This window comes from Zea mays, chromosome 2 (genome assembly GCF_902167145.1).
Source record: "Zea mays cultivar B73 chromosome 2, Zm-B73-REFERENCE-NAM-5.0, whole genome shotgun sequence".
Taxonomy (NCBI): Eukaryota; Viridiplantae; Streptophyta; class Magnoliopsida; order Poales; family Poaceae; genus Zea; species Zea mays.
The window spans coordinates 50,030,687-50,054,208 of record NC_050097.1 but is presented as its reverse complement, the minus strand read 5'-3'; the positions used below and the strand labels follow the sequence as shown (position 1 = coordinate 50,054,208).

Below are 23,522 nucleotides of genomic sequence, written 5' to 3'. Positions count from 1 at the left end.
TCTTCGCGGAGAGACGGCTCTAAGATTTTTTTGCAAATAACCCCCTTAAATACTTTAAGAGCCTCCACATTAAACACCACTGTACATGCCCTAAACCTTGAAAGGCCGAACGAGTTTTACAAGCCTTCCCGTCACCTGCCGCACTGCTGAAGCTGAACGGGGTGTACGCACTACGGAGGAGAGTAGTTGCGAGAAGACAGCGGCGTTGAATTGAACGCCATCAACGACTCTACCTTTAGCCACAGTCGTCAGAGTTTCACAGCTGTATTTGCAGTTTTTTATTTTATTTATTTTTACGAATAAAGTGACTGGACTCGACAATTCAGCATGCCTGTCGTGTCGTTGAACGTCGACGCCTGCTGACTTGGGACTTGGGAGGGCAGGAGCACGAGCACTGACAGCGCACCGGACGGACACGGCCAGTCGGCCAGAAATCGGGCAGAAGGCCGCCTAGCTGGTGGATGGCCTGGCATGGCTTCAAGGTTAACCGTTAATCGCAGCTAGCGCGGCCATGCATGCATGCATGCGGCGTCCGTCGGTCTGCCTCTCCGCGTAGCCTGTTGTTTCGCTGCCATCCTTGAACCCACCTCGACCGCCATTGCAGGGCAGGACTGGTGGTGCGGTGCCCGTGTTAGACTTGGACCACCCTCCCCGAAGTCCGGTCCCATGGAACTGCGGTCGTCGTTGCTCAGTGCTCACGCGCCAGCGCCACTGGTGACGCTGCGTGCCAACTGTCAGAGCCGGCTGGGTCGCCGCGGGGCGGGAGGCATCCTTCCTCAATCCTGAATTCATGATCTCGTGCTACTCGGCGACGCGGGTTTCGTTTTCTTCCGAGAAGCGAAGGCGAGGCCGTGTGCGGCTGGGCTTGGGCTAGGCCAGGTCAAAAAAAAAGAGGGTCGATCGGATCCTCACCCAGTCACCCGCTCGCTCGCTGTGTGGGATTCCAGACTCTGGAATCTGGACAGGATCGGCGGCACACGCGGCTACTCTGTCTGACGCCGAAGTTTCAGCGCCTCGTGGTCGTCGATGTGAACAGCGCTGACGCATCCACGCCGGGGAACAGGTTGACATCGCCGGCGCGTCGTTCTCTGTTTGCATCGCACGCACATACGCACGGGTGGTAGCGAGCTGCTTTGGCAGCGTCATGGCAAGGTGGTAGCTGCAACCGCGTGGCGCAACTGTTGGTTTGGTGGAAGAGGAGGACCTGGTGCATCAGCATATGGTGGGTCGCCTGACGACTGTACGCAGCGCTCATGTTGACGGAATACGTTGCATCGCAACCCTGGTCAAACATGGTCAGCAAGTCTCGAAACAGATTACTTGCATTGCCATTGTGTCACTGACGTATTACACACTAACAATAGCAATTAGTATATATCAAAATTGATCTGATACGAACCATGTCTGTCTGCTGCGCCTTTCACATCCTACGAGATAAACCATGCAACGTCAGAGCGCAGACCGGCTGGCTGCCCATGCAATGTAAATAACAAATATTTGCCCCTGCTACGCTCACTAGCCTGACTTTATGAAGCGGGAAGAGGGTGGGTCAATCATACTCATAGCTAGACCAAGGCCGCTACATCACACGATGTACTACTACATATGAAACTCAAAAAGCTCGACACAGGGAGGGTGTATCCAGAGCGTCACGGCCCAACAGCAACAGGTGTTCCCTTTTCCTTCAAAGATGGTTACCGCAGCAGGCCCTCCAGACACAGGGGATGATAGGCCGACAAAAAAAATCAAGACTGCAATCCCGCAGTGAAGACCAGCTAGCCGTTGATTTGGGGAAAGATCTGTGATATCTTCATGAAAACATCCATGACCTAAAGGCAGAGACAGTCGTGTTAGAAAGCTAGGCAGGGTGGCGGCACTCCCCATCTATGTCCATTTAGACTAATTGACACAGCAAGATGGTCTAGAAATACCTCCTTGTCGTTTTGGTACTTTACAATGTTAAGAGGGTTCTGCGAGCACTGCGTCAAGATGGCACCATGTCAGGAAGACTCAAATGACTAAAGCAGTATAGTAGGTGGGATGAGTTTCTACAGGGTCTTACGTCCATGATGGCTGTCTGTATTTTTGGGTTCTGGAATGCGACAGCTACATCTGGGTTTGCCATTATTTTCGATACCACTTCCTCGGGAGTCATGCCAACTTGCGCTGTACAAGCAACCAAACAATTAGGAGTTCATATATCATCAAAGTAAAACTGCTTTGGTGGATAATCAGTGGAAAAAAAATTGCACTAAACAGTTTTTTCATAAACAATAAAAAAAATGATACCACGGAAGCACAAGTTCTTAACTAATAACTTCATTGTTACCCTTGCCTTGCAAACACTAGAAGCATGTGCCGACTAATGAATGCTAGGTTTTCGCATAAGAAAGTAACAAGGCTATTCTAAGAACACCAGTATGTTAGCTTGTGGCAGCCTCACATCAGAGGAACATACTTGAAGCAAAGAGTGATAACAATTATGATACCAACAAATCGCAGGTAGGAACAAATAGACTACCATAGCACATGGAATTTTGCAAAATTCATGTGTTCCAAAAAAAACCCAAGTAATGTAGAAAGCATCCACAATTCACTCACCAAACTGCTGCCGCACTTCTGGACTGCTAAGGTCAAAGTTCTTCAGGTGATCAAGCATACGGTTATCCCATTGATCAGGAGATCCACCCATGTTCTTTCTGTCAATAAGTAGCAGCAAAAGTAAAAAAGAAAAATCAGGGAAGATTTTTGCACTACAATAAAGATGACGATTTCTGCTAATAAGTTAGTGGTAAACATTCAGGTATCGGTACTTGTTAGCTCGACTGCATACAGTGTCCAGTTGCCATGACAGGTTGATAATCAGTTGGTCCATGAGATCATGAGTCTGGGTGTAAGTTCTTACCTGACATCATCCTAAATGCTTCTACCATCCATGGCATCATTATTCAAGATTTATATGGTACATACTAATAATACTAATGATAGGTTTGGTCAATAATCAACTGCTAATGCCATGGTTCAGCACTTCAGCTTAATTCTAAAATGATAAGTTAAATAAAACATTGAAATGTCCAAGTTAAAACATAAAGTTAAAATAAAAAGGTGAGAAATCAAAACATAAAACCGATGCCTTGACAGGGCTCAAATAGATGTATTACTTACAGCATATCCTGTAGTTGTTGCCGGTACATTGGATTCTGCAGCATCCCTGAAAAATAATATTAACACAAATCAGTATTTAAAATGGAAAATAAACTCTGGATATGCGGAATTAATTATCTAAACAAGTGGGGCATACACTTGAACGAATCTGGGTTCCTCATCTCTTCAGGCAAGTAGCTGCAACATGGGAAGAAATCAGCAACACCTTTTCAGTTTACTTGAAACAAAAGGAGATTTCCTGTTTCTTAATATTCCTTCACAAGAATTAGTAACTTTAGAATTACTAAAACTAACTTTGCAGGCTGTCCATTACATGGGAGGCCTTATCACAGGAGACATTACCACCACATTCCAAACACTTATAAGGGAAGGATTGGAGCACTGATAAGATACTGTCAAGGGCGTTAGGCCCTCGAGCAGCTGGACCGCGGCTACGTAACTCGTATCCGCCGTCCGTCTTCTCCGGCGAGGTATTCCTCCGCCGTAGGCTTAGAGAGTAGAGGTAGATAGGAGATTAAGTGATATGTTTCTTATCCCTCATTGCCTCATGGGTTCCATATAAATAGGCCACTGGCCCGACCGACTAGGTAACTTCTAATTTAGGAAATGACTTATTTGGAAACCAACTCCCCTACAATTAAGGCCTATCAATTTGGCCACTAATCTACCCACTTTCCTTGGACGGACCTTCCTTGGTTGAGCTGCTGCTACTTTCCTCTTTGGATGAACCTTCCTTAGGTGGGCTGCTGTTGGCGCCTACCTTAAACGCCCTAGCCTCAGCCCTCCTGGCATCGCGGGCCCGCGTGTAGGTGCGGCCCCACATGACATCTCTCCCCCCCTCGAGGACCAGCTCGTCCTCGAGCTGAAAATCTAGGTAGGTGGCGTGAAACTTGTCAAGGTCCTCCCAGGTCGCCGAAGTTTCTGGTTCGCCCCGCCACTGGACCAGCACCTGTTGAACACCTCGTGCCAGGCGAGCGCGTTCCACCCGAGCTGGCTCTGGAACAATCGCCCCATGATGGATGTCGGGTAGGGGCGGTGGGGCGGATGGAGGTGCCCCTACAAACTTCTTCAGGGTGCCCACGTGGAAGACGTCATGAATGCGGGCCTGTGGTGGTAGCTCCAGGCGAACGGCGACGTTGTTGATGAGCTCGATGACACGGTATGGCCCTAGGAAGCGGGGCTTCAGTTTGCCCGATGTCTGTTGTGGCAGTGAGGACGAAGCTCGCTGGCGAAGTCGAAGGAGCGCCCAGTCGCCGACTGCATATGTCACTGGCCGGTGTTGCTTGTCGTAGTGTCGTTTCTGCACCTCCTGTGCCTGCTCGAGGCGATAGCGCACATCGGCGAGGAATGCCTCGCGTTCATGTTGCGTGCGACCGCATCCACCCTTGTTTCACCAGGCTCATAAGAGCGGATTGAGGGCGGGTCACGACCATATACCACCCGGAAAGGCGTCTCCCGGAGCGAGGACTGGTATGCTGTGTTGTACACGTATTCGGCCCACGGCAGCCAGCGAAGCCATTGTCAAGGATGGTCGCCTGTGAAACAGCGGAGGTACATAATGATGACGCGGTTGGCCGCCTCCGTCTGGCCGTCTGACTGTGGGTGGAAGGCGGATGACATGTGTAGCTTAGTGCCCATGAGCCGCATGAGCTCACGCCAGAACGTCGAGGTGAACACCGGATCGCGGTCGGACACCACGGATTGCGGCACGCCATGGAGGCGTACAATGTCGGCGAAGAAGGCCTGCGCCACCGACTCGGCGGTGTATGGATGGCCGAGGGCGATGAAGTGGCAATATTTGCTGAAGCGGTCGACGACGGAGAGGATCACCGACTTCCCGTTGACACGGGGCAGTGCTTCAATGAAGTCGAGGCCGATGTCTGCCCAAACGACGGTGGGAATTGGTAGGGGCATGAGGAGACCTGCCGGATGAAGATGCTCCGACTTGTACCGCTGACAAGTGGGACATGCCCGTACGAAGTCCTGCACCACACGCCGCATGTTTGGAAAATGGAAGTCACGACGGAGGCGGTGTAGTGTGCGCTGGACGCCCTCATGTCCATCATTATGGACAGCTGCCACAATCTCCTGCAGAAGTGGCGAGGCCGGTGGGATGTACAAGCGCCTGTCGTAGAGAACCATGTCGTCGGCCACCGCCCATGGATCAGTGCGTGTGTCTGCCCTGATTTCGTCGTGGATGGCAGCCAGAGCGGGCTCAGTAGCCTGGGCGTGTCGGAGGCGGCTGATGAAGTCGAAGCGGGGAGCCGAGATTGCCTGGAGAGTCCATGTGCCGTCCTCGTCGTTGTCGCGGCGCGAGAGCGCGTCGGCCACCGTGTTCGTTGCTCCTGACTTGTACTCAACAGAGAAGTCGAACCCGAGGAGCTTTCCCACCCAATGATGCTGCGGAATGGTCGCCAGGCGCTGATCGAGGAGGTACTTGAGGCTGTAGTGGTCTGTCTTGACGACGAAGCGTCGCCCCCACAGGTACGGCCTCCAATGCCGTACGGCAAGCACAAGCCTGATGAGTTCGCGCTCATAGGCCGCTAGGGAGCGATGGCAGGGCGCCACCGGTTGGCTGAAGAAGGCGATCGGATGAGCCTCCTGTATGAGCACCGCCCCGAAGCCATAGGTGGACGCGTCGCACTCCACGACGAAGGGCTTGGTGAAGTCTGGTAATGTCAACACCGGTGCTGTCGTCACTGCCCTTTTGAGGGCACTAAAAGCGGCGGTTGCCTCGTCGGACCACCCGAACCCCTCTTTCTTCAGGAGTGTGGTGAGGGGTGCTGCAATGGTGCCGTAGTTGTGGACGAACTTGCGATAGTAGCCTGCCAAACCAAGGAAGCCACGCACGGCTCGCGCTGAACGAGGTTGGGGCCAGTCGTGGATGGCTTGGACCTTCGCGAGGTCCATAGCGACGCCAGCTGCTGAAATGACGTGGCCGAGGTAGGCGATGGCGTCGACACCAAAGGAGCACTTGGACCTCTTGACAAAGAGTCGGTGCTGGCGCAGGGTGTGGAGGACGACTCGGAGGTGCCGGAGGTGGTCCGCCCATGATGTGCTGTATAACAAGATGTCGTCAAAGAAGACAAGCACAAACCAGCGGAGGTAGGCTCATAGAACGTCATTCATCAAAGCCTGGAATGTGGCTGGGGCGTTGCACAGCCCGAACGGCATCACCAGGAACTCGTAGAGGTCGTCGTGGGTGCGGAACGCTGTTTTATGGACGTCCTCCTGCCGCATCCGCACTTGGTGATACCCCGACCGCAGGTCCAGCTTGGTGAAGAGGCGTGCGCCATGGAGCTCGTCGAGGAGCTCGTCGACGACCGGAATTGGAAACGCGTCTTTGACAGTGAGCGCGTTCAACACGCCGTAGTCGACGCAGAAGCGCCACGACCCGTCCGGCTTCTTGACGAGGATGACCGGAGAAGAGAACGCTGAGTCACTGCGGCGGACGATGCCCTGGTCGATCATGGTGGCGCACTGCCGCTCCAGTTCGTCCTTGTGCGCCGCAGGGTACCTGTACGGTCGCACCGCCACTGGGGAGGAACCCGGCTTGAGGACTATGTGGTGCTCGCGGCCCCATGCTGGAGGTAGTCCGATCAGCTAGGTGAATACATCGGCGAAGGCGTGTAGCAGGCCGTCGATGAGGGTGTCGTCGGCTGCGGCGGCTAGTAGAGTCGGTGCGGATGGAGGTGCCACGCCGTGCCAGCAGACGTCTCGCCCCTCCCACTGGAATGCCATGGTTCGGGCGGTGAAGTCCCATACAATGGGCCCGAGTGTGGCCATCCAGTGCGTTCCGAGGACGACGTCGTACCCGGCTAAGGGCATTACGAAGAGATCGACGCCGAATACGATGCCGCCCACGTCCACCGAAGCTTGGCGAAGAACGCCCGGGCAGGCCACGCGCTCCCCATTGGCCACCGTTGCCGTGAGTCGAGGCCGCGGCTCGATGGTTAGCCCTGAGCGTCGCGCAGCCGCTTCCCCGATGAAGCTGTGTGTCGAGCCCGTGTCGATGAGCGCGACGAAAGTAGCAACTCCTTGAACCGGCGCCACGAAGTACCCTCGTCCGTCTGGACCTGGATATACCACATCTGCGCCTCGTGCTCCAAGTTGTAGGAAGCCATCCAGACCTTCTCCTCCTCCATGATGCGCTGCTGATAGAAGTAGCATTCGCAGCGGTTGATGAAGATGAGAGGATCGGGTTTACCATCGTACCGGGGAAAATCCAGCTTTTGGAACCTCGGTGGCCGGTCCCCATGGTGCTCTCCATAGTCGATCTTGTGGCCTGAGGCGGACGTGTGGTCGGCTGTGAGGCTGGCGATGGCCTGGGCGTTGGCCGCGACGGACGCCTGCAGTGACTTGAGAGCCTCGGCCAAGGCCTTGAAGTCGTTGGAATCGCCCATGGCTGGAACGCAGGACGCCACCGAGGACGTCGGTGAGGTTGGTGCTGCAGCTGTGGGTGGTGAAGTGGTGGCGGCGGGTGTAGTGGTGGGCTGGGAAGAGGATCGCCGGGATCGTGATACCAGGTTGTCAAGGGCGTTAGGCCCTCGAGCAGCTGGACCGCGGCTACGTAACTCGTATCCGCCGTCCGTCTTCTCCGGCGAGGTATTCCTCCGCCGTAGGCTTAGATAGTAGAGGTAGATAGGAGATTAAGTGATATGTTTCTTATCCCTCATTGTCTCATGGGTTCCATATAAATAGGCCACTGGCCCGACCGACTAGGTAACTTCTAATTTAGGAAATGACTTATTTGGAAACCAACTCCCCTACAATTAAGGCCTATCAATTTGGCCACTAATCTAGCCACTTTCCTTGGACGGACCTTCCTTGGTTGAGCTGCTGCTACTTTCCTCTTTGGATGAACCTTCCTTAGGTGGGCTGCTGTTGGCGCCTACCTTAAACGCCCTAGCCTCAGCCCTCCTGGCATCGCGGGCCCGCGTGTCGGTGCGGCCCCACATGACAGATACAAATCCCTCAATTAAAAGTTACATTTTGGAAATCAAGATGGTCTCAAAACAAAACTTCAACTTACTTTTTTATCACAGGATATTTGTAATGTATTTTTTTCTCGAACACACAAGAGGCGAAAGGACCTCTAGCTGAGTTGGTTAGGTGGTCTGAGTAGCACTCTGCACTCTGCAGGTCATGGGTTCAACTCCCCGTGAGAACGAATTTTAGGCTGTGGTTAAAAAAATTCCCTCGTCTGTCCCACGCCAAAGCATGGGTCTAAGGTTCGGCCTCGGTCGTGGTTGTTCTCACATGGGCTTTGATGTCGATGTGTATGGGTGGGGCAGGGGTTCGGGGGTTTTCTCGACCTGTGTGAGAAGATCTTCTTCTTAATACAATACTCGGGGGTTGTGTTACCCCTCGCAGGTCGAGTTTTTTTCGAACACACAGGAGAGTTGTGTATCATTTCATTAAAGAGAGAAGAACAGAACACTACAAAAGAGGCAAACACAGCCCACACAAACAAACACTCAACACAGGATATTTGTAATGTATTGAAACTAGATTTTGAGACAAATCTACTACATCACTTTCAAATACCAATTTAACATATAAAGAACAATTTATTGCCGAAGTGTACAATAGTTAGGGTTATCCTAAATGGTAAACGGTATCATTTTTAATTGACCCGCAGGGGGGTAAGACAGTCCCGAGCATCATAAATAGAGAAGACTTTTTAACACTGGTCAAGAAAAAACATTGAAATTCTACCCCACTCGTACGCAACAGACCGTAGCCCATGTGAGAATGACCATGACCAAGGTCATGCCATAGACCTATACTTTGATATGGGACAAGAGGTTTTTTAACTCCATTCTGAAATTCGCTCCCATGGGCAATTGGACTCAAAATCTGAGGAGTGCTACTCAGACCACCTAACCAATTCAGTTGCATGCCCTCTCGCAAACGATATCATATTTTAAACGAGCAAAATGGTTGTTAAAAATGTCATCCTAAAGGAAAAAAATGGTAACAATTTATTACATAAGTGTAAAATGTTATCCTAAAGGCTATGCTGCCATTTAAACAGGCAAAATGGTTGTTTAACTTTAAACAAGCTTAGCCTACCCTAACTTGCTTGGGACTAAAAGGCTATGTTGATGTTGATGTTGTAACTTTAAACAGGCTAAACAACTGATTAAATGGAAACGGAGTACCACCATGGAGCATTTAACGGTGCGTAAATGGGCTAAACAACCGTTTAAGAAAATAGTGAAAATGGTTGACCTCAACAACCCTAAGGAATATTACATAATCCCATTTTACTACTCATTACTTGGGAAACCTTGCTCTATGGTTCTTCCATCCCTAACACCTGACAGGCAAAGAGCAGGTACACTGAGAAATTTCTGGTCCATTCTATTTATGTTAAACCATGGAGTTCCTCCAAAGCAGAACTAACTTTACACAGAATATAGAAAGAAAGTGGTCATCATGTTTCACGAACTAGCAAAATTCAGGAGTAAGATATTGGTCTAGTAAAGCAAAGGTATTATTTTTTCTAAGATTGGTCACTTAATTATCCTCATCATGCAGAAGCGCTGACATCCTGCACGTCCTGCGCGCCACCCTCCGGCTGGGCCGTTGCAGAGTGGGCGGTGACGGCCCGCTAGTGATGGGGGCTAGGGTTCGGGGATTTTCTCGGCCGGGACCATGTTTCGGTCTCTTCTTAATATAATACTGGGAGGGCAGCCTTTCCCTCCCCGGCCGAGTTTTTAATGGTATCCGTGTTGGTCAAACTTTCTTATGTTTGACAAGGTTTGTAGAAAATATTAGCAGTACTTGTATCAACAAATAAATTTATTGTAAAAATAGATGCAACAATCTATCTAATGATACTAATAATGTACCATAAATATTAATATTTCTGAGGCAAGAATGAAGGAAGTCATGTGTTAGGCCTGGGCCTCGGAACTGTAGAGAGCATTGGCGGTGGCGGAGCGAGGAGGCGCCCCCTTGGCGAGCTCCTCGAGGATGAGGTCGTTACGGACCTTGTGGAAGGAAGGGAATGGGACCAAGCGAGTGATCCAAGTCTGGAGGTGATCGTGGCGCTCGTTGAGGCCCTAGAGAAGGTTGAGGACGGGCGTGCGATCGGAGACAGGCTCCCCAAGGTCCCAAGAGGAGGCCGACATGTCCTTCATCTGGCAGCAGTACTCAGTGACAGAGAGGTCCCTCTAGACGAAGGTCCGAAAGGCGGTGTCAAGGTGGAGAGCACGAGCCTCACGGTTGCTGAGGAACTGCTCCTCAATGGCAACCTAGGCCTAGCGAACGACATCCTACATTTTAACAGTGGTCGTCCTAATGATCTAGGAGAGAACCACACTATCCATTCGCCGCCAAGAAGGGATAGTGAGGGACGGTGAGGATGTGGTTATCTAGGGTGTAGCGCTACAGCGTGAGGAGGACAAGGTCGCACTAGCGAACGTAGGTGGAGGAAGCCAGGTTGAGAAAGATGGGGGCCAGAGAGCGAATGTTCTGAACACCCATCGCCTGGGTGTGGAGGTTAGCGATGACGACGACCTCATACGCCGAAGGGGGGTCAACCACCGAGGGCTCTAGGAGAAGGTTAAGGCAGGAAGAACCAGTGAGATGGCACTCACCCTCAACAAGTTGCCGGGTGAGAGCATCCGTCGTGGTGCATTCATGCTCCTAAGCGAGGATTACGACCCGTTGCCGCTTGCAGGCAACGGCCACAGTGGCCTTAGCAGCCATGAGGCCACAACCAGGGTGCAGTTGGCAGCCGCAACGTCAGAATGTGGAAGAGCAGCCGACGGAGGCACGAAGGACAGTGAGGGCAAGAACAAGATGCTGGGGACGATGGGAGCCACGCTCGGGCCCACGTCAACAATAACCATGCCAGCGGTAGCGAGGCCTGTGCCCATGCCAACCATGCCTAGGCCAAGGGCAGCTAGACCAACGACGGCCAGGCCAAGGGCGGCTGGGCCAACGGCAGCTAGGCCACCACCCGCAGGAGCAGAGGCAGGTGAGCCCTGGACGGGAGGTGGAGGGGGAGCGGGCTGCCTAGGGGCATGCTCCAGCGATAACAACTATGGTGGAGGGGGCAGCGATAGGGTCACAGGGCGATGAGGGGTCGTGGGCTTGTGGCCACTATCGCCCAACAGCGGCCAGTGAAGAAGAGGAGAGGAGAGCAGTCAGAGGAAAGGAGAGGAACGCGAACCATGGGACCTTGTCCACCACCGGCAGCTAGGGGACGAGAAGGGAAGAAGACCTTTGGTTCAATACCATGTTGGAGGAATGAAAATCCTAACATCCATGGGCTACAATAGAATCTCTACAACTATTAAGAGCCATTTGTAGACTGCCCCCGCTCCCGTCCAGCAACGGCCTCCCGCACCGCACGGCAGCACGCCGCAAACCCCTGCGCAATAGCTGTCGTCCAGCCCCCGCCCCTGCTCCCCCACGCTGCGCGCGTCCGTGATGCCGGGGATCTGCAACCCCCCATCCCCGAGCCGACCTCGCAGTAGCCGCGTCGCGCCACGCGGGCGCCCGCGCAGGTCGCCTCGGGGCAGCCGCACCAGTACGTGACCCCGTCGGCGCCGCAGACCGGGTCTGGGCGGAAGCACCACACGGGGCACAGCGGAACGTCAGCTTCCCCGTCAGCTACGGTGGTCGCGCAGGGGTCGCCGGACTCCGCCGACGCCGACCCGGCGGCGGGCACGGGGGCAGAGGAGGCTAGGGTTTGCGCGAGGAGGAGCGAGAGCGTCGCGAGGAGGATGAGGTGGACGAGGCGGGAGGACGGCATGCCGGGCGTCGCCGGCGAGGGGCGGGAGTCAAGGCGACCTTCGGGGTCCGTCAGGAGGAGCCCGCGGCGGTGGGGACGGTTGAAATTACGGGCCGTGGAACCCCGTCGGCGCTTTGAGAAGTTTCCGTTGGCGACGCGTCGGCGTCGACGACGTGGTGGGTGTGGTGGGGTGGGTTGGACTTGGCTGGACCGCGTTGGCATTGGGTTGGCCGCCTGCTCTTGTTCCTTTTTGCCTTGTGAGTTGTGACCTGCAACGAGTGATCCGTCAAAATACTCTATATTAGCAATAGATTTAAAAACAACGTTAAGAGAATTTGTAGGATTTCTCTCGTTCTTTGTTTCTTTGTATTTTGTCTTCAAGAAGCTCTTCAAAGCAACTAACTAATTTATTTTTGGGAAAAAACATGCTTTCAACAACCCATTTATTAAATTATTCTGATTGTTCTTTCACTGTTTTCTACCTTTTCATCATGTGCTTTTGTTCTAAGTAACATAATACCAAATATGTGTACTATTTCAAGTGAAGTTGGGTTTAATCATATTAATTTGATATTGTAGATACACATGTTTTTTTCTATAAACTTGATCGATTTTTTTAAAAAAGTTTGACTTTAGAAGCTAAAACCACGTACTTTTATTTTATAACAAAAGATATAACGTGAATTTCAGGCAGAGAAATTTTGGGGTGTTTTTTATCCTAACGTAAATATCAAGATTGCCTCCACTCCACGGGAGGATCCATGGAAAAAGAATTCTCTTGTTATTCAATTTTAAATAGCAAGAGGATTCCTCTCCATGGATCTCTGATCACTAAATCTGTCCTAAGAGAGCGATTACTCTAACATACACCTATGTGTGATACCTTACTTTACAGCAAGACCATGATATGCCCTAATCTCTACAGCTATTAATAGCCATTTGTAGACTGCCCCCGCTCCCGTTCAGCAACGGCCTCCCGCACCGCACGGCAGCACGCCGCAAACCCCTGCGCAATAGCTGCCGTCCAGCCCCCGCCCCTGCTCCCCCACGCTGCGCGCGTCCGTGATGCCGGGGATCTGCAACCCCCCATCCCCTAGCCCCCTCCCCGCCCCTGCTCCCCCCACGCTGCGCACGTCCGTGATGCCGGGGATCCACAACCCCTCATCCTCGTAACAACCTCGGCGTCGTCTGCGAATGCCGTTCCAAGCGCCACGACCAGGGGCCGCGACGACGCAAGCAACGCGTGCAGCGCGGCCGCGCGGCAGCGAAGCAGACAGGGAGGGCACGCAGGAGGTAGGGTACGAGCACCTGGGGACTTCGGGTAAGTAGAAAACTGAAAACCGACATCAAATTTATGCTTGAGACACCGCCGACACCGCGCGATACCCATACGCACCTACCATCTCGCCCGCCGTTCTCGTCCTTGTCGATCTCGAGTCTAGCGGCATCGACCAGAACCCGGGCTTCGCTCCATCTCCTCTCCCCCATCTCTCCTGTACGCACTCTCTCTCTCCTCCCCAAGCTGCTGACTGGCTCGCGAAGTCGCCAAGGGATCAATCGAGATCTAATCTCGTTTCTGAGATGGGTGCATCTACCGCCATGGGAGCGCTCGAGCAGGCCCACCTCGCGGCCGTCGCTTCCGCATGCGATGATGATGAGCAAAACGATGCCGCAGGCCTTGCACGACGGCGACGAACCCGTCGACACCGCGTCGCCGGCGACGAGCCCCGACGGGGATGCCACGAAGCAGCAGGACTGCGCGTCCTCCGCCACGCCGCATTCTCCTCCGCCGGCGGCGGCGACGGCGGGCTGCTGGAGCACCTTGTCGAGCGTGGCGCGGAGGCCAGCGGCGACGACCTCGTGGCTCCTGGCGACGCCCAGCCACGCCTGGCCCTCCCCGGCCAGCTGCCGGAGCCGCTCCTCCAGATCCGCGCCGCGGCGGCAGGCGCGCTCCAGCTCTGCCTCCGCGGCGCGGAGCCGAGCCTCCGCCGCGCGGCCCACGGCCGCGACCACACCCCGCGCGTGCCGCCGCCGAGCCTCCTGGAGCGCCGCGCGCATCCTGTCCGTCTGCAGCGTACGGTGTGGGAAAAAAAGGATCAGAGACACCGTGTCCGTCGACGAACAAAGGTTTTACTGTGACGCAACGCACGCACCTCGACCCGCACCAGCGCGTCGACCTCCACGCCCTGGTGGTACAGCTGCGACAGGACGCCACTGGCCATCGGGCGGCTGGTGTTGGGGCTTGACGAGGACGACCGCCATGAGGGCCTGTGCTGGACACCCAAGCATGTCTCCAAGGCCTTCCGCGATGGCACCCGAGGTACAGCGGTCCCACTGCTTCCAACTCTCCAATTTCCCTCTCCCCTGACATCGTGGATCCGTCTGTAACTGTCGTCCCCGTGCTTTGTCTCTCTGTGGAAAATGGTGTCTTCCTTCTTACTATCTCGTTCTACACCCTCCACATGCTTGCACGGTGTTTGGGTTGATGTTCATGTCAGTGTTAATATTCTAAGCAATCACGCCTATCTTATAAGATTAGTGACCACAAATATATTCACTTTAAGTTCTTGTTGGTACAGTCTTGCATGTGGTTCCAAAGTGTAGTTTATTACCCATGTTTCTTCCTGTGAAAATAAGGCTATATAATTTGGTTAGCAAAAATTAAAAACAAGGTTAAATATGTTGTTGGCTGGTATTTTTCATGTAACCTATATGTTTACATGTTATTTGCAAATACCCCAGCAGAAAGTTATATGCACACTGACTAACTGTGTTGAATGCATAAAGCAGGCGCACAATCACACCTGCCTGGATGGCACTTTGGCTATTCTTTTTCCATTTTAATAATAGAAAAAACAGGTAAATTATATATGCAAATAACCGTTGGAAAAATCCTTCCTTGTGAGCATTGCTAATAGTTTGTGAAATTCATCTATATGCATGGAAACATCTTGCAGAGCATGCATGGCTTTATATCCCATTAGACAGAGCACATTAGACGACAGAGTGGTGTCAACTTTGGGCATATCGGGAGCTAGGAGAGCAGGGGCGGCAGGCTTCTGCCATGGTCAATTTTTTTGGTTTTGGCTCCCTCATGTGCAGGGCCGATGCAAACGAAGGTGATATTGAGGGCCCCTTTGGTAGGGCTTATTTTTCAGCTTCGGCTCTGACTCATGCAAAAGTTATGTCAAACACCTCTTTTTCAAATGGCTTCACCAGTGAAGTGCTTTTCCAAAATGAACTAGAGGGCATGAGCCAAAAAAAGTGGCTCACCCGGCTTCAGCTCACGTCATTTTTGCACAATAGCCCTCCCACCAGTCCAAATTATTTTTTTTGGTCCTGCCCTCAATCCCTAGCCACGTACAGGAGAGATAAACTATACAAGGGTCTTTCTGAAAAACAACCTATAAGCCGTTTTGCCAAATAATTTTTCAGAATGGCTTTGGCTCATCTAAAGAAGTGGCTTCACCTCGTGAGCCAGAGCCAAAGTCGTTTTTGGAGAAGCCAGAGCCCTGCCAAAGGGGCCCTGAAACATCTAGAGAGGAGGGGCTCAGCAGTATCTGAGAGAGCTAAAACTATGTAAATTATTTAAGGGGGTGTTTGGTTTATAGGGACTAATTTTTTTGTCCATCAATTTTATTATATTTTAGTCCCTAAAATATTAAATATGGAAAATAAAACTCTATTTTAGTTTAACTATTTAGAAATTTAGTAACTAAAATGAAATAAAATAAAGGGACTAAAAATTAGTGATGAAGTACCGCCAGTGTTAAGCCAGTAAACTGGCGCATGCTCGTCCAGAGTAATTAAGGTAAGAATGTAGGATATGGAGACTGGTAAATACGTAGGGTTGTTTTTAGTTATTACTATACTATTTTGTAATGTAATTAATGTTCGTCGCTACTTCCCAGCAGTGGTGTAGTTGCTCCTGATTTGTTCGCCCATCATGATGTACATGATCATCACTCATGTTCTCTCCTTACATGCTTAGGCTTCTGATCGTTTTGTAGCTGTTGTGATAGAGATCTGACAAGTCTAAGCAGGAAAGTGTGTAGAACTCCCCGTTGTCAAAATGTAATTATTTCTGGTGAAATCTAGAGTTCTGTAGAAATTTTGCATTCCATCAAACAGTCAATAGATTACACATGCATTTGTCGATTGTTCTTTTCGTTGGAAGTAGTTTGATCATTCCCATATGTTCATACCTAATGCAATAGTCACTTTCGGATTGATGTGGCATTACACGAACATAGTTCTTATTTTTAACCCATGTTCATTGACTTGCAGATTCTGGAAGCACTTACAGCAAAGAATTGCCGAGAGGACTTTTCGCAGGAATCATTAGAGACACTTGGGGATTCTTTTTCAACTATATTACAGCCCAACACTTTTTTGGCAAATACAAAAATCAGCATGAAGGCGAGCTGACCAAGATGAATAAAAACGTGATCTCGAATGCAGCTTTATGCCAGCTTGCTTGCAGTAACAGTCTTGCGGTAGTCTTACCTAACCTGGCTTCTTTTTTTGAAATCTTAAGTTTTGTTTACGTGAGTTGTCCCTAGAATCGTAGATTTGCAAACATAATCTACCGAATACAGCAGTTTGGATCAGCATAGTATCTGAATTTGCTCCTGATTGTATTCTATGCAATGTCGTGTAATATACTTGCCTGATTTATTGTGTTTCCCTTATAATTGTCGTGTAATATACTTTCCCGACCTATTGATATAATGATGTGTTAATACTTGCTTCATATATAATGTCGTGTAATATCTATTAATATATCACCTGATTGTATCAGAAAATCGTGACAGACGGTTTCCCTTGCCTAATTTATTGTGTTTTCTTTTTTATTCTGTGTTTTCTTTCTGAGGGCATGCATGATTATATTCCTCGAGCTTCCGATTAACCTCGACCTCTGGACATCACAATTAAAAACCGTTCTCGTAGCTCGTGCCGACAATGGCGACCTCTGTTGAGCGACACCTGCCCCCCCACTCGTGGTCGACCATTGTGCCTCCCAAGAGCTTCAACATGTTCTGCTCCGGTGGCCCAGGAGGCAAGCGTCGCACCCGCCCCGATTTTGATTCCATGGAAAAATACAACATTCCCGCCGGACTGGCGATCATCGTACCTCCTGTGCCTCGAGGTGGAGCCAGCCGTCTGCGACTCGCGTGGCGAGGCCACATCTGACGCGTGGGTGCGGCGCCACCCGGCGCTTGTCCGGCTCACGGGCAAGCACCCCTTCAACTTAGAGCCTTTGGTGTCGTGGCTGATGGCGCACGACTTCATCACCCCGGCACCGCACCACTACCACTACTAGAAAAATGTCGGCTAGAAACCGACGTTCTTACTCTAATAGATCAACGTTCTTATGTTAAGAATATCGGCTTACCGACATACTTAACCGACATACATGGTGGTGGGGCTCGTGACTCTCGTGAGATGCCCCGCCAAGCTGACCATGGAGCAGCTGGTGACGGAGTTCGAGGCCTTGGAACTCCCCGTGACGCTGGTATGCGTGGCCAACCAACACAAGGAGCATAACAGGGTGTGCCAGAAAGTGGGCTTGAACTGGCCTCAGTGCCATCTCCACGTCCATGCAGTGCGGCACGCGCCTCTGCGACATGCTGTGTCACTACGGCGTCATGGGCGCCACGTGCTGTGTCACTACGGCGTCATGGGCGCCACGGACGACGTCGTCAATGTGTGCTTCAATACTGATTCGTTAGAAATACTAAAACATTTATAATTTGGAACAGTCTTACCACATGGATTTAACATATCATAGTGATGTTTGTATTTCTGTATCTATGTTTTATACTAAATTTTAACTCCCGTGGCAACGCACGGGCATCCACCTAGTTACATATATGTTACCCTTAGGCCCTGTTCGTTTTGTGCTGATCTATAGGGATTGAGGGGGATCAAATCCCCTACAAGTCAAAATCCTCTCCAATCCCTTCCAATCCCCCTCAATCCCTATGGTTTTGGGATCAAACGAACATGGCCTTAATGGGCTGGGCTCTAGGCCCATAATACATACATACATGTTTGACTTATCTGGAAGTGAGAATGGTAGTTAGAAAGGGGCAGAGGGAGTATGGTTGAGCCAAACTAATGTCTTAGGTGCTTTCTAATACAGAGCATTTCTCTTATTGCCCAAGCAATCAAGCATACTCATTTTGTGCATATACCAAAAGTGGCAAGGCATGGATAGTTGGCATTCAGAGTAATTAACTGACAATCAACAATATTCACCAAACTATTACAATTAATAATAAACTAAAACTAATTCTTGGGAAGCAGAAGTGCTTCTGTTTTCAATAAAATAACTGTAAAGACAGCAAGTTAGGTGGCACTTACGGATAAACCATCTTCTGCACAGCTGGATCTTCCATCATCTTCTCAATTGTCTCAACAGATAGCATAGGTCCTGATTGACCTATAGCAGAATCAGTTGAGGAATCAATTCAGATCAACCATGAAAACTAGATAAAAGGTACACTACCAAATCATTTTATAAGAAGATACTGAGACACAAATAGAGATCCGCAATGTGTATGTTCAATTGCTTACTGGATTCAGTTGGCCCACGAGCAGCATCTTCATTCAGCTTAAAAGTCGCTCCATTTCTGGGAGCCTTTGAGAATTATAGAAATTAGAGTATTAAATTAATACAGTGGATTTTTCAGGAAGCTTACTACCTAGCTTTGTAACATAACTTACCTTTTCCTCAGTATCCTCCTTACTTTCACTTTCTGTACTATCATGTTTTACATCTACCATCTCCAGTGAAGATTGGAGGTCCTTTTGCTGCAAATCTTCGGGAGAAACATCAACAAATGCTGCATACATTTAATTATGGTTGCCAGAATGAGCAGCAGATATATGAAGCAAAAGCAAATGAATATCAACATTAAGAAAAGCCGCATCACCAATTAGTTCGTTTTCATTTATTAGTATAAATGCACAACAATGGTAACTTACAATTGAGCATGCCACTGCAAACTGAATGTCTCAACCTTCCATTCAAGGATAATTAAAGAAAATCTACAAGACTAAATGCCATACCAAAATTCTTAGAAGGTTTTGGTGTCTCAGTCACATCCACCTCTTTCGATGTTCCAGCGGCATCCACTTCGGTAGCTGAGACATCAACAGTTGACACCTGTGGGGAGGTACCTTTCCTTGGTTCCAAGTACGAAAAACTGCTTGGTGCAGTAGGAGATGCCTGTGGTGGCATGCCAAATGGGAAAGGCGAGTTGGAGCCAAATGAGTTTGGTGGTGCTTGGGTCATCATTGACTTAAATGCTTGTTCCATGGCATATTTCTGCAACAGATTTAGCAACAAGTGAAAGAAGGGGTAAGCAAATAGATCACAGAACCAAATTCAAAGGGAGCAAACCTAGTGTTGGAGGCTCCCACATGAGTAGGGTCTGGGAAATGGGTAAATCGAGGCAAGCCTTCCCCCCGCAAATGCGAAGAGGCTGCTTCGAATCCGCGACCTGGTGACTCAGTGAGACAGCTCTCACCACTGCACCAGGCCTTCAAAGATGCAACGCAAACTGTAAAAGGCAACAACAAATGGGTACGAGGGCCAAACCTAGTGACATATGAAGTGGGGTGTACAGCTTACAATTTTGGTAGGAGTTGTGGTAATAGTGGTAGTATGGAAGTTAAAGATATACGAGATGCAGAAACTTAGCTTTTGAAACTACAAACACCCATCTCACAGGACTACATACTGGAGTATGCTACAAATTACTAAAATAATAGTCCCTTGGGTCATAAATGACACTTTGGGCAAAATCGGGTCAAACTAAGTCTAGTGAAAGAGCTGCATGAAAATGTGACTCTGTCCTATAGCTCTTTTGAGAGTACACAAATGTCTTTTCCACTTGTCTATATGGTGGTACCCAGCACGTTGCTGTTGCTTTCAAGCAGCGCAAAAGTGCCATCAGCTCAAGAATCCAGACGTTTTTTTTAAATTTTGACTGTCAACAGTTCTCGAAATATTTAGTTATGAAACATAAAAATCATATGTGTAAATATGTCTTGAAATGTACCTTCGATCTTTCATAAAATCATATTTATCGTACTATAACTATATTCTAATGACCATCAATAGTATTCAAATAATTAATTAAGAAACAAAAAATGTGTGTGCATAAATTAAGAAGAAAACACTGCTCATAATTTAAATAGATCAGCAGCAAAACCCTCAGAAATGGACTGATAAAGTATAGAGATAATGGAAGACTAAAGAAGCATAGCACAGAAAGGCTAACACAAAGACCTCCTGCTATTAGGAGTGACCATGCGCTTTACAAGGATACATACCGTTTGACAACATAAAAAACAGAGGATAGCTGTGAGCTCACCTTTAGCATGGAAGAAACCTGATACATCAAACCACCAAGTATTTAAGTTACAAGTGAAAGATATACATAAAAGCATGGCATATCATTATAGGCAATGGGATTCACACCGTGGTAAACGCCACAGACAATGCTACACCAACTCCAATCCAGAAAACAGGCGAACCACTGCAGAGATTATATGCTAAGTTAGCATTCATCCATTCAAAGGTAAACTTAATGACAGCAGACAGAGAAACAAGAGGGAGAACTCACATGTATGATGATGGGGGAGGCATGGGAGGCAGGGTGCCAGTTTCAGTAGACATATTCTCATTGGCAGTCGAAGATGACATGCTTGCAAAGCCTTTTGCTCTCAATTCCTTGAAAACTGTGGCAATAAGCATTTTATTTACTTATGTCACAATAAAATACTAACGAATAAAAATAGGAATAACCTACTTTGACAAAATATTCTCAACTCTACTCGGGTAAGCTAACCGTTCCCTGCTCGGTTCTTAACTACTAGTAGTAATTCTGTCAGATACGAATTATGAAAAATCAGACTCAGGATGCAACCTCAAGCTACACACCCAGTCCCACAAATAATCAAGCTACACACTCAGTTCTACAAGATAAATAGCAGGCAAGAATTGGGTCAGCATACATAGATGAACAAAACGGAACAATGATAGCAATTCAGAGGCAATGGCTAGTCAATAGCGCGCCTCGCTCGCACTAAACTCAGCAGTGCGCAATCAATAAGGGAAAAGGCATCAGAAGAGGGAGACCGGTCCCCTCACCGTTCCTGGATCCGGAAGGAGTCGCGGTGGCGGCGGCGACGAAGAGCATGTGCCTCCTGAGACCTTTCCGCGTGGCACCGCTGGTGGACGCCGGCGCCTGTGGCATGGAGCCGGGCAGCCGGCGGAAGCGGGCGGAGGGGGAGAGTAGCGGCAGCCGTGGGGACGGGGAGCAGGAGGAGGCGAGGACGAGGCTCTCCATGCCGTCGGGCCGAGCCGCGTTGCGCGACGCACTAAGGTCTCTGCCTCCCTTGCTTGCTCGCGCTAGGTCTTTGCTCGCGTGGCGCCGTGGCGGCGAGGCTTTGTTTTACTCGCACGACGGTGAGATATCGACTCGGGGAGGGAACAGGAGAGGAGGGACGGACGGAGAGTGTTTGGGTTGGGAATGGATGACGATTGACGACGAAACCAAAGCCCTCTCGGGACTCGGGCGGGCGCTCGGCCCTCGCTGTGGCCTGTGGACTGTGCAGGTGGGGCCCAGCTGATGTTTTTACTGTGTTGGTGAAACATTATCAATCCGCGTGATTGCCTGGAGCTCGGCGAGACACAGGTCTAAAATCTCATCCTAATCCGAATCATTTTTTATATTTAACTTGTCCATTTTCGTATTTACGGAAATAATTTTTATATTTAACTTATCCGTTTTCGTATTTGTGGGACAGGAACAGGAGACGTCTATCCCGTCCATTTTTTTTTTGTGGGATTCCATTTTTAGCCAAGTTAAACATATATTTATGCGGTATTTGAGAAATCCGATATTAGCCTAATATGTATTAATGTAATAGTTAAAGCCTTTTGTTTTATAGCATAAGAGACTATTCAAGTCATTACCTCTCCTCAACGATAAGTGGTCTAAATGCTCAAACAACCACTAGCAAGCAAACAACAATAAATGTTGTCTCTCTATTCCTATTTGTTTCATGTTATTACATTATATCATACGTGTTTGTATATTAATTACGAGTGTTCATTGAATATTTTTGTTCTCATTCATTTTCGTAAACCTGCTTGTCCCACTCTCATTTCCACCGTCGAATATTCCGAATTCGATCTCTTTTGTGATAAGATGAGGAAATAGAAACGAGAGAGGGGTTTTCCCACTTGTTTCCATCCGTTTCCGCCCCTAGGTGGCTAGGTCGGTGGCAAGTAAGACTCACTCGAGCGACTTATTTTCTAAACTTTGCTCGATATAGAATTTCTCTTCACTATATATATTTTCATATTTTAAATAATATATTCAAAAAACTAATATATATAGATAAAAATATATACATATAAAAATACATAGCAAAATATATCTCTAATACATCTATTTAACGTATATAAGACGAGATATAAAGAACGTTGTTAGAGAAAAATAAGATATAAAGTAGATAATCTTATAAATATGTATGTAAAAGATGAATATCAACGAGAAATAGAGAGAACATGGTCGGAGACAATTTGAGTCCAATCAAATGTCGTGTCAAAACACCAATATGCTACACAAATTACGAATAAAGATGTCACCTGAAGAGATTATTTTAGACTATCTCCAATCATATCATAGATATGCATCATCCACAAGAAAACAAAATATCAAGGAAACTATCATATGATCATTACATGATCCTATTAATTAAAATATACTAATACAATGGTTATGCCTTGCGACGACTTATAATTATATTCGATACTTATAAAAAATAAATTTAATATCAAGGTGAAGATATAGTCCATATATCAGATATTAATCTGATAAGAGCCAATATTACACTTTATCTCGGTCTCTTTAGGACGAGTAAGGTATGAGTTGAAAAAAAACTCAATCACTTTTTTATATAGCTCGCTCAATTGGTGTCCTCTTCACCTAACAAGGTGGTACTACGTGAGAGTGTTGAGCTGTGTGTGGGTTCTTGTCGTGTTAGGTTTGGGTGGTTTCTCGTAGTCCAGGTATAACGATCCATTGATAGGCAAAAAGTGGAGGAACAAACTTGCGTGTTTTACACGTGATGCACGATGCATGCATATGGAACATGTGCTTTAAAAGAGTAGAGAAAATTATACGTTTTATAGGATATTATTGAAGTGTCCTGAAGTAAGTCATAGAATAGATATACATCATCCACAGTAACAAAAAAATTGTTTTTCAAGGTGCATGGAAGCTAACAGATGAAATCATTACATAATCTCATTAAATAAAATATGAAATTATGGCTGATCGGTAAACTTTTCTATCTCTTACTTCACAATTGCTACTCATTTAGACCATATTTGTTATAGAATATTTGAAGATTTATTTATATATTCTTATTTAGTATACATTCTGATGCAAACAAATAAACATAAGTTATAATCTATCCTGAATAAACTAATGCAAACAACCAAACAAAAGCATATATTCAAATTTAGTCTGTATACACGGAGTCTGGCTCCTCACATTTGGACTAAGTGGTGTCGAATCAGGCT

The 23,522-nt window shown here is 48.6% G+C and overlaps 3 protein-coding genes across 4 annotated transcripts; all 3 read right to left on the bottom strand.

Annotated features, from left to right (window-relative positions):
- Positions 1–1,347: 1,347 nt before the first annotated feature.
- LOC100283576 (translocon Tic40) lies at positions 1,348–21,554 on the bottom strand. 2 transcript variants are annotated; one of them, NM_001369714.1, is made up of 14 exons: positions 21,078–21,380; positions 20,551–20,665; positions 20,406–20,463; positions 20,299–20,316; positions 18,989–19,247; positions 18,644–18,762; positions 18,494–18,557; positions 18,281–18,359; positions 3,302–3,342; positions 3,166–3,211; positions 2,602–2,699; positions 2,063–2,166; positions 1,932–1,979; positions 1,348–1,829 (listed from the first exon to the last, which is right to left on the bottom strand). In NM_001369714.1, exons 1-14 carry the CDS (start codon positions 21,274–21,276, stop codon positions 1,776–1,778), a joined length of 1,302 nt encoding a protein of 433 aa, NP_001356643.1. In that variant the 5' UTR covers positions 21,277–21,380; the 3' UTR covers positions 1,348–1,775. The 2 variants fall into 2 exon arrangements, with proteins under 2 accessions (NP_001356643.1, XP_008668043.1); XM_008669821.3 differs by lacking the exons at positions 1,348–1,829; positions 1,932–1,979; positions 2,063–2,166; ... (1 more) ...; positions 3,166–3,211; positions 3,302–3,342 and adding an exon at positions 11,648–12,183 and having other exon boundaries at positions 21,078–21,554.
- Positions 11,474–11,935, bottom strand: LOC111590901 (agrin-like). Its single transcript, XM_023301802.2, has one exon. The coding sequence runs from the start codon at positions 11,933–11,935 to the stop codon at positions 11,474–11,476; it is 462 nt and encodes a 153-aa protein (XP_023157570.1).
- On the bottom strand, positions 13,409–14,400 carry LOC103646426 (homeobox protein cut-like 1). The gene has a single exon (XM_035965268.1). The coding sequence runs from the start codon at positions 14,283–14,285 to the stop codon at positions 13,506–13,508; it is 780 nt and encodes a 259-aa protein (XP_035821161.1). The 5' UTR covers positions 14,286–14,400; the 3' UTR covers positions 13,409–13,505.
- Positions 21,555–23,522: the final 1,968 nt, after the last annotated feature.